This window comes from Akebia trifoliata, chromosome 5 (assembly GCF_017979445.1).
Source record: "Akebia trifoliata isolate Shusen 1 chromosome 5, ASM1797944v1, whole genome shotgun sequence".
Taxonomy (NCBI): domain Eukaryota; kingdom Viridiplantae; phylum Streptophyta; class Magnoliopsida; order Ranunculales; family Lardizabalaceae; genus Akebia; species Akebia trifoliata.
The window spans coordinates 24,033,487-24,043,043 of record NC_141379.1 but is presented as its reverse complement, the minus strand read 5'-3'; the positions used below and the strand labels follow the sequence as shown (position 1 = coordinate 24,043,043).

Genomic DNA, 9,557 nt, shown 5'->3' with positions numbered 1-9,557 from the left:
TTCAATGCATAATTGCTGAAAATTTATTTTTTATTATGAAGAATATAAATTTTTTTTGACATTTTTGTAAATCATACGTACATAAATCTTAGGCATATTCTTATCATCGTCTAATGATGAACTTGATATACCAACAATTAAACTAGAAATGGTAAAAAGATCATCATTGCAATCTTCCTAAAGTATACATGTCATGTGCAATTTTCAGAATTACAATTTACTATTACGTTTTATTTATTATTCAATGCATAATTGTAGAAAATTTATTTTTTATTATTAAATCAAGAATATAAAATCGTTTTTTTTTTACATTTTTGTAAATCTATATCAACAATTAGATCATCATTATCATTATCATTATCGGATTTATTTTTTTGTAGAATATAATTATTTTCAATGAAAGTATATATAGTTGGATTATAATTATTTTCACGTATTTGATTTGAGGAATTGGGCTCATCTCATAAATTTAAGTGAAAAATGGATTGTTCTCTTTTAATATTTTTTGAATCATATGAAGTTTTGGAGACGTGACCTTAGAAAAAAAACCCCAAAGTTTAACCTCAACTAAATCTGTCTTTCACCACGTGGAGCATTTACACGTTGCAGCCGGACAATTATTGTCCAACTCCAGCTGACTCTATTCTATGAAAGGTTCGAGACGTTAAGACGCTGATGTCTAATGAACGGCTAAGATGAAAAACATCTGTACTGAATCCTTAGTCGATAATGAAATTCAGCTGTTCGTTGGACACAATATGTAAAACGAAGTTGGATACCAAAAAGAAATTTAGTTTTTATTCCCAAAACTATCTTTTATATCGGTGTCTCTCTGCAAGTGAGGCAAATGACGACCTGTTGTCGTCTCTCACAACATTTGAGATGTTGCGACGTAGGGTTTTACTCGAGAGCTCGACTTCGCTCTTTCATGGCTCCCAATAATTTTGTATCTTCGTCTCTCAAACCCTACGATAATCGATTGCAGAGAATTACCATTTCCAGTAGTGCTTCGTCGCATCATGTATCACCCGGTGAATCTCCTGTCCTCGCAGACTGTTTCAGGTTCAATTATCCACTTTGTTTTCTTCAATTTATGTTCCGTTTGTTTTTTCTCTCATTCTAGTCTGCATTGTTTGTCGATTTCATGGATTTTGTTTTGTTTCTAAGTTTAATTTGATTTCTGAAACCTAAACATTCTGTGCAATATAATGAAAATGTTGATAGAAAAGCAAAAGAGGGAAGTTTGAGAAATATGTAAGCTTTTGATTGACAAAAGAAAGAAAATAAGTGTCTCTTCTCTGAAGTGAGAGAAAGGGTTAAGGTGTAAAAAATTTATGTAAATTAAACGTCATAATTTGATACGGACCTAACCAATAGACCAAAGGTACTTAGGTGCTAATGATGGGGAAAAGTAAGCCCTAATAACTTTGGGGTTGTAAGTTGTAACACCGCACCACAGTCTCTGTGGTGGCTTTCACTATGGTACCCGTTTTTTTAGGCCCCCACGTTGTCATTTCCAAGCTTGTTTAAAGCTCTAGGAAGGGGGGCTTAGGTGGTGGACCCTCTTAGGGCCTAGACAAGGTTTGGGTGAGGCTTAAGTGGAAAAGTAATAATAACAATAATAATATTTCAATTTTTTTATGTATAGTAAATAACCCTTTGACTACTTGTTTTCATGACATATTACATAAAATTACTATTTTAATCCCACTTTTTGAAATCCTGCTTAAAGCGGATGGGCCATGGAGTTTAGATGGTCAGGCAGCCAAAGCGGGGCCTAGGCACAACTTTTGACAACACTGGTCATTTTCTCGGCCCCGTGGTAGCTCTTTCCCTAGATCGCCTATATGAAGTTTGAACCCAAGGCATGTTTCTCACTCTGATACCATTTTATACAGACATGTCAATACACTAAAAGCACCACGTATTAATTTAGTAGAAAGCTAAGCCCATAAGTTGCGGTTGGAGCATCATTGGTTGTCTTGATAATTCACAAGTGCATTTGAGTTAAAACCTGGTGAGATGCGTTGTAGGTATATAGAAAAGGTTTGCCAACGCCAAATTTGGATATGGAATAGACAACTATGATGATGATGAAAGCCTTGCGAAATACAAAATATCAGTTTTCAGTGTACAACGATGTTTCACATGTTATCTATGATATCAATAAATTTTTTTGATTGATTTTATGATATCAATAATTATTGCAAATGTCTTTTGCTAAGCAATTATTGCACATCTAATGCAAAATATCTTCTACACTTTGGCGAAATTGAATGCCTTGGATTAGGCTTATAGCCCTTGCTAGAGCCAAATGTTTAAATATAGAAGGCTAGTGTCGCTCCAATGGCATAAAGAGTGAGGCATTATCCTCAACGCATGGGATGTAGGCCTCACAAGTGTGTACATTGAAATGAATGGTACAATAAAAGATATAAATAATATGATATATTCAATAAAAGGAGAAATTTGAGAAAAATATGAAAAATTGATTATTCTATTTCATATTACAGAACAGAGAAGTTTTTGAACTTGTTGTATAGCCTTTTATTATTCAACCAAGGGTTAAGTGGACCCCTTCACCCCACGCCAAAGAAAAAAGAGGAATACGAACTGAATCTTATAGGTACAAAATGCTAGAATTTCCACCACAGACATTTTAAAAACATTGGTAGAGCTAACCTTCCCTTTGTGATTCTTGTAGACTTCAAGATCTCTTCTTAGTGGATACTGTAAGTGTGCATATATATATACACACATTTTTACAGATTTGTGTTTATTCTTTTTTGTTATGAATGCATAAGTTTTCGGACGAAATTCGTGATTTTATTTTCAATGTTTTTGCTAGGTAAACAAGTCAGTGGTCATTAATTAGTAGGTGAAGACAGATTTTGAACCTAGGTCATGGTATCAAAACTCATACACTTTGACCAACTTAGCAAGCTGACACCTTCTGGATAGATTCATTACTACATTTATATTGTCATTTTTAATCCATATTGATAGATGAGGAAAAGCCACCAGCTGTTTATTTTTAATTTTTATTGGAATAGTATCATAACATTTGAGACATTTGAGAAGGGAAGATTTCTTCAGATTTACAATTGCGATGAAGGAGAAAAGTCCTTTTATTTGCATCATGGCTTTTATACCAAAATGACCTTTAAAATCAGAAGCCTTTTGAAATTTCAATGGAGATTTCTCAAAAAAATTCAATGAGGAAAACCCATGTCTACAAAAGGATGGCCAATTTATATGGCGCAATCTAATTTTTGATTACTTTCAATGCATCTCCTAAACCAAACAAGAGTAAGAGATTTCTTTTTCTTTTCTTTATATCAATAACCAAGGAATAAAGTAGAGAGAATTTCTCTGAGGATCCTCACTCGAGCCTTAAAGGAAAGAGAGAAAATATCAAATATCTTTAGCAGTCTAAAATTTTGGTCAAACATGTGAATTTGGAATGATACTTGAATGTCCCTGATTCAGAAAATGACCACAATATTCTTGGCTATGTTGTCCTCCACCTCCCTTAGACCCATTTTATTGAACATTTAAGCAGGTTTGAGTATTGTAACAATGATAGACACCAAGTCAGGGTTTGAGAATAAGTCGGCAAGGGAAAAATTCTAAAAAAAAGTGAAAAAAAGGGGAAAAAATTGAAATAGTGTTATGTCAATATATTTTTTTTCTGCTAAGTGATGTTATCATTTATATCATCAAATCCTATTTTAAACTTAAGAATAAATGGTCTTTGAAAAAATCCTTTGAATTAGCTTCTTCAGCAAAAAAAGAAAAAATCACTTTTTTTTTTTTGTTTAAATCGTGACTTTTTCAAAAAGTTGTGATGTAATCGCCAGTCTTTAAAATCGCGATTTAAGCATGATTTTTTGAAAAAGTCGACGACTTTAGTGACTATGATAACGACAACAAAACCTTGTCCCAAAGATTTGGGGTCGGCCACACAAATCGCATAGTACCAAAGATTTGGTTCTGTTATGATATTATTTTGGTTTTGTCTTAACTTTTTGTACCATACATTGTAGAAAAACACCATCTACATTGGACTTGTTCATTCAATGTCAAAACCGTGTGCTTTATTGTGCACTTCTTTTCTTTTATTATGCTTTAGGGGCCTTTTGTAATTCCATTGCACTTCGGATTTTTCTATAGTTCAGTGAGAATTTGAACTTCTCTTTCACACTGAGGGAGGATCCAAACAATGTTTATGACAACCATAATTCCTTCCACTTGGTCATTTTTTGGATATGATTTCTCTCTCTCTCTCTCTTTCTACTTTTTGTAATTTGAGTGCATATTCACTAGCAATTTAATTTGGCATATATGATGCATTTCTCCATTTGAGAAGTCAACAAGAAGATGATCGTGAGGTTGTTTCTGAAGGACGGGGCTCTGTGGCAGGTTTGGCTTTTTCTCTCTATTTTGACGTCTTTTTTACTTGTTTTCTCCTGTCATATTTCGTTTATTACTTTAATTGCTACTATAGTGCAAAGCATATTTTTCATATTTCACTTCACCTGAGTTTATAATTATCATTCATCATCAATAGCAATGCCTTTTCCCAACTCATTGGAGTGGCTCTTGAACTCCTACTAGTATATTTTAATAGTATTGAAGACATTGCTGTTATGTTCTATTGTTCTCTTAATTCTTCTTCTTTTGTTTTTCTGTTCCCGTTAAGTTTGATGATTTTATTTTTTGTTTTGGACGGATAAACTGGACTTGATCCTTCGACCTCAAAGTTTCATTGCAGCATGTCAACCACCTGAACTATGGGTTGTAGCCCAAAAGTATAATGAATTCATTAACGAAAGAAGAGTACAAAAAAGAAGCCTACCCAAGAGGACAAGATGGGTGTTTAGGGGCTAAGACATAAACCTAAAACACCCCCACACAATTTGAAACTAGCATTCCCACCAAAAGCACTGTTCTACAAAAATCAACTATCCTCAAAAGATTATAGGCTCCAACCTAAAATCAAAATTAAAGAAGACCCCTTTATATTCCAAATGAATGTCCAACCTATACAATAGGTTGGAAAGATTATGGATATTTTAACAATGTGTTTCTTCATCTTTCCACTTTATTCCAATTTGCTAATTGTCCTAAACAGTGGTTTTCTGAGTCTTTCATGGTAAAAAATTCATGATTTGTTTGTGATTCTTTATTTAGACGGGATCTTCTGTGGATTCCTCTGGTAGGAATCATAATATGTATCCATTCATGCTTAGTACATTAAAATCTTCATTTTCAATCATGGGAGCCTTCAAAAGGTTAAGTCAAATCCATTCATTTGGCCCAGGTTCTAAGGATTAAAGTTTACCTGCCTGCTTTTGATACAAAATGTATTTTTGCAATCTTGAGTTGTAAATGCCATAAAACTCATCAATCCTGGGGTTATTTGTTTCCAAACTCCTAGTTAAGATATAGTTTTGATTTTCATTTTCAGTTTATCTGGCATGGTATTGGTATATCTTTTTCCTTTTTCTTGACACGGTATCCTTGTCAATTCACACAGTTTATCAAAGAAATTTTGTTTGTATCGTAGTGTGGCAGATATGTGCATGTTTCCATAAGAAAAATGTTACCACTAGACTTGAAGGCCACGGTGGACCTTCGGCTGACAACATTGGATTCTAAATCCTTGAGATGTACTCATTTTGCATTTGTACTCACCACAGCCCTAGGATTCAAGATCAAACAGTGTGAAATACAGACTACACCTTCTGTCATGGACCTTAGGTCTACTATAAGGAAAATTATTTGCAGCATCGGCTGTTGCAAACATTAAAACCTCATGGTGGTTGTCTAATGGTCAAAAGAGCAGTGGTTGTTCATTTTCAGTTCACTGTTTTTAACAGAAGGGCCCCCTGATGGGATCATAAGTTGGGCTTTACATATAGTGTCTAGCACTTCATTTTTTCCAGTATTTTTTTAGATACATTTTGAGATACTTATAAAAAACAATTTGATATAATTTCTTTGCTAAAACTTCCATCTATATTGTTTCTCCATCTTTACACCACTTTCTAATGGTTCTTTGTTACCAATGCATTAGGAGGTATAGTAGCTTTAGGAAAGTTTGATGCTCTTCACATTGGCCATCGAGAACTTGCAATACAAGCATCTAAGGTCGGGATTCCATTTCTTGTATCATTTGTTGGAATGGCTGAAGTCCTTGGTTGGGAACCGAGGTATGGGTTTTGTAAGATTTCTGATAAATGCTATTTTTTCTTAGTTCTGTTTATTTGGAATATTTTCATCATAATCTGAGCTTATTTTATGACATTTCCAATGTCTCATTATGTTATTTGTCTTTCTTCTTTTTTTTTCGGTTTTCCCCCTTTAAATCTTATTTCTGTTCACAACCTGCTGTATAGAAGCAGACACAAGTTATAATGTTTGACGAGCTTAAAGTTGCTGTTGTTGTAGAATACTAGTTTTGGAGTCCAGTATGTATGGTGTTTGTTATGACTGGGCTCAATGTTTACTGCTTCTCTGGTAGATATTAACCACTTACTAGGATATATTGTGATAACGAAGAGTGTGGAATTGACTTATTTGTATAGACGTGAAATAGTATGGGGTCTTTAAAAATTGGGCTTGTATTAACTTGAATTACCCCCCTCATTTTGTAGTTAAACTTTCTAAATCTGAATTGTAAATTGGGATACTTTGGTAAACCACTTTAAATGATTTTAAAGGGTCTATTACCTGCTTTTTGGCTGTCTCTTATGAGGTGTACTTCTGTTGACGTAACACAGGTATGGCTAAGACACAATTCAAACCTAATTTGGGCTAGTTACTTGATATGAAATTGTTATATAATCAATTGATAGATAAAATAATTGAACATTATTTATATGCACCAATATCCAAATATTGCATTGCCAATCCCAAACTCAAAGGAAGGAGGGTTGTGTCAGGCTGGAAGCTGGTTGAAAACTTTTGCCAATTTTTTTTTCCACATGAATTCTGGTTCTGCTTAGGTTATCAATTAAGAGTGTAAATGGGCTTGGTTGGCCCAATATAATTTTAATGCCTGGCATGTTTTATGTCGGCTTGACCTGGCAATTTCTCAAGTCCACCATACAAATGTGTTGGTATTGGGCCTTGTATAGTGGCCTGAGAGGCCCTATTGTGCTGCAAATGAAGCAAAGTGGAAGGGCAGATAAGCTGGCCCAACTGAGCGTGCAGAATTATCTTATTACTAAAGCTAATATTTAAATTGTGAACGACTTGCAAAATTTAATTTTTTTTAATGTCGAATTGGTAGTCAGTGTAAAAACATATCTCAGCACGAATCCTGATTCTTTGTTCAGTTCACTTTAGGCAAAATTGAATGGAGGAACACTATTTGTTTAGCCAACCCCAAACTTTTGGTATAAGCTTTGATGGTGATGATGATGCTGGCTAACAACAATCTTAGTATGACTGGAATTATCACCAGCTCTGTAATACCTGCAGAACTCTGTATCCTTTCACCAAAGGTGTGTACCTGTACCTCATAGATTGAATCAGGATTAGCTTTAGGCTGACCTCCATTACCTTTGACAATGAATTTTTCCTCATGTGTGGTCCTCCAGAAAGAGTGAAACTGACTCCTTGTTTCCAGCGAGGACTCCCAGAAGGGATCGAGTCCACGTGGAGGCCCTAATTGTAGAAAAGGTATTTGCAAGCAAACAAAACATGTTGTGTTCATCATTTTTGGGGAAGAAATTGCCTGAGTTGTTTATTAATTCAATGTATGCATCTTGTATTACATATGATGAAGATTCCTACAATCAGCAGTTTTTTTTTCCATTGTGTTGTATGAATTCAAAACCATAGCTGATGCTATCGTGTTGCATTTGTTTATATTTTCAACAAATATGACATCCCTTTATTAGATTGTCAGTGTTATTTAAGATTGGACCCAAAGAATGGTAGTTCAGATCTTCCAGTGTTTATATTGTAGGCCAAAACAGATTGGATTTTATTATGCTTACTAAGATGATTTTTTTTACAAGTACACTAAGGTGAAATAATCTACACATATGGTATGACTAGTGAAATTTTCCTACACAGGGCTCCCATAGTTGCCAAATGCGACAGGAAACGGGTTCTTTCTTCTTGGGCCCCATACTGTGGTAATGTAGCCCCGGTTGAGTTTCCTGTTGAATTTTCAAGTGTTCGACATCTCACTCCACAGCAGTTTGTTGAGAAGTTATCCAAAGAGCTTGGAGTGATTGGAATTGTGGCAGGTAACAATTCTCACTTTTCCCGGAAAATGTGATTTGTTATATGACTGCGCATTTTCGCAGAAAATTATTTTACCGTCTTGGCAGTACCCCTCAAGAAAATCCTAATGTTCTCTCATGACTTCCCCCACTCCCTAAAATAAACCAACTCTCTTTTTGACATTCTCCTACATTGAATAAAACACCTCCAAACATTTTTGGCGAGAATCCTTTGTCGTAGGACCTTTTTCCCTGGTAATTGACTTTCCCCAGAAAATATTTTCTGTGAAATCATACAACACCCTCATTGTTTCAGGTGAAAATTATCCCTTGATTATATATTGAGGAGGGAAAATAATATATACTTGGTTCTTATTTCAGGTGAAAATTATCGATTTGGATATAAAGCTGCAGGTGATGCATCAGAGCTGGTGAGGCTGTGTGAGGAGTATGGGATGAGGGCTTATATTGTGAGCTCTGTCATGGACAAGCACCAATCAGCCGGAATTAGAGGCTCCACACATCCAAAGGAGAGGGGACAAGTGTCATCTACTCGTGTTCGTCATGCTCTCGCTGAAGGAGATATGAAATACGTATCAGAGCTTTTGGGGCGCAAACATCGTCTCATGTTGATGTTGTCAGACCAAGAAAGATTTATTAGGAAGGGAAATAGGGTGTCAGCTCCCAAGACATGTTTGCTAAATCTACCTCCAAATGAGGGTTTATATGAGAACTGCTCTTTTTTGGTAGATGACGTGATTTTAGTACCGTGCAGAATGGTTCTTGATGCAACGCACATACATGTGGAATTGGATGAGAATAGTGCTTGGTCGCAGGTCCCATTACAAGACTGCTCACTAATAGGTATTGAATTTGATGATTCTAAAGGGGTTTGCTAACTCATGGATCACTCTATTCTTTTCTTTTTCTTTTTTGTTATTTTCACATTGAAGTTCTTCTTGGAAGAAAAAAGATGCATACATGTCCTTTAAAAAAAAGAATGCTGGGCGTACCTGTGCTGCAAGAAGCAAGGGGTGCTTAATTTAGCTCTGTATTTAACTCATAATTTATTTTTGGAAATAATACCAGTATACGTCGACACAAAATGCTAATGATATCTTTTATGTAGAAAATGAAGCTTCTCCAATTGGTCAAGTAAACTACTGTAGGATTGTGCAGAAAATGAAATTGGTCGTGATAAAATGCAATATGGATCGGATCACGGTCGATATGGAGCCAAACTTCTATTTCATTACTTGTCCTTACCCACCCGAATGTCCCACCTATTGCTTTTGTGGTATACTACCTCTTGCTTGG

The 9,557-nt window shown here is 35.1% G+C and overlaps 1 protein-coding gene across 2 annotated transcripts; it reads left to right on the top strand.

Moving 5' to 3' along the window:
- Positions 1 to 804: 804 nt before the first annotated feature.
- LOC147401706 (FAD synthetase 2, chloroplastic-like) lies at positions 805 to 9,346 on the top strand. Of its 2 annotated transcripts, XM_086443073.1 has the most exons (5): positions 805 to 1,062; positions 4,370 to 4,422; positions 6,080 to 6,215; positions 8,089 to 8,264; positions 8,622 to 9,346. In XM_086443073.1, exons 1-5 carry the CDS (start codon positions 848 to 850, stop codon positions 9,137 to 9,139), a joined length of 1,098 nt encoding a protein of 365 aa, XP_086299199.1. In that variant the 5' UTR covers positions 805 to 847; the 3' UTR covers positions 9,140 to 9,346. The 2 variants fall into 2 exon arrangements, with proteins under 2 accessions (XP_086299199.1, XP_086299200.1); XM_086443074.1 differs by lacking the exon at positions 4,370 to 4,422 and having other exon boundaries at positions 878 to 1,062.
- The last annotated feature ends 211 nt before the right edge of the window (positions 9,347 to 9,557 follow it).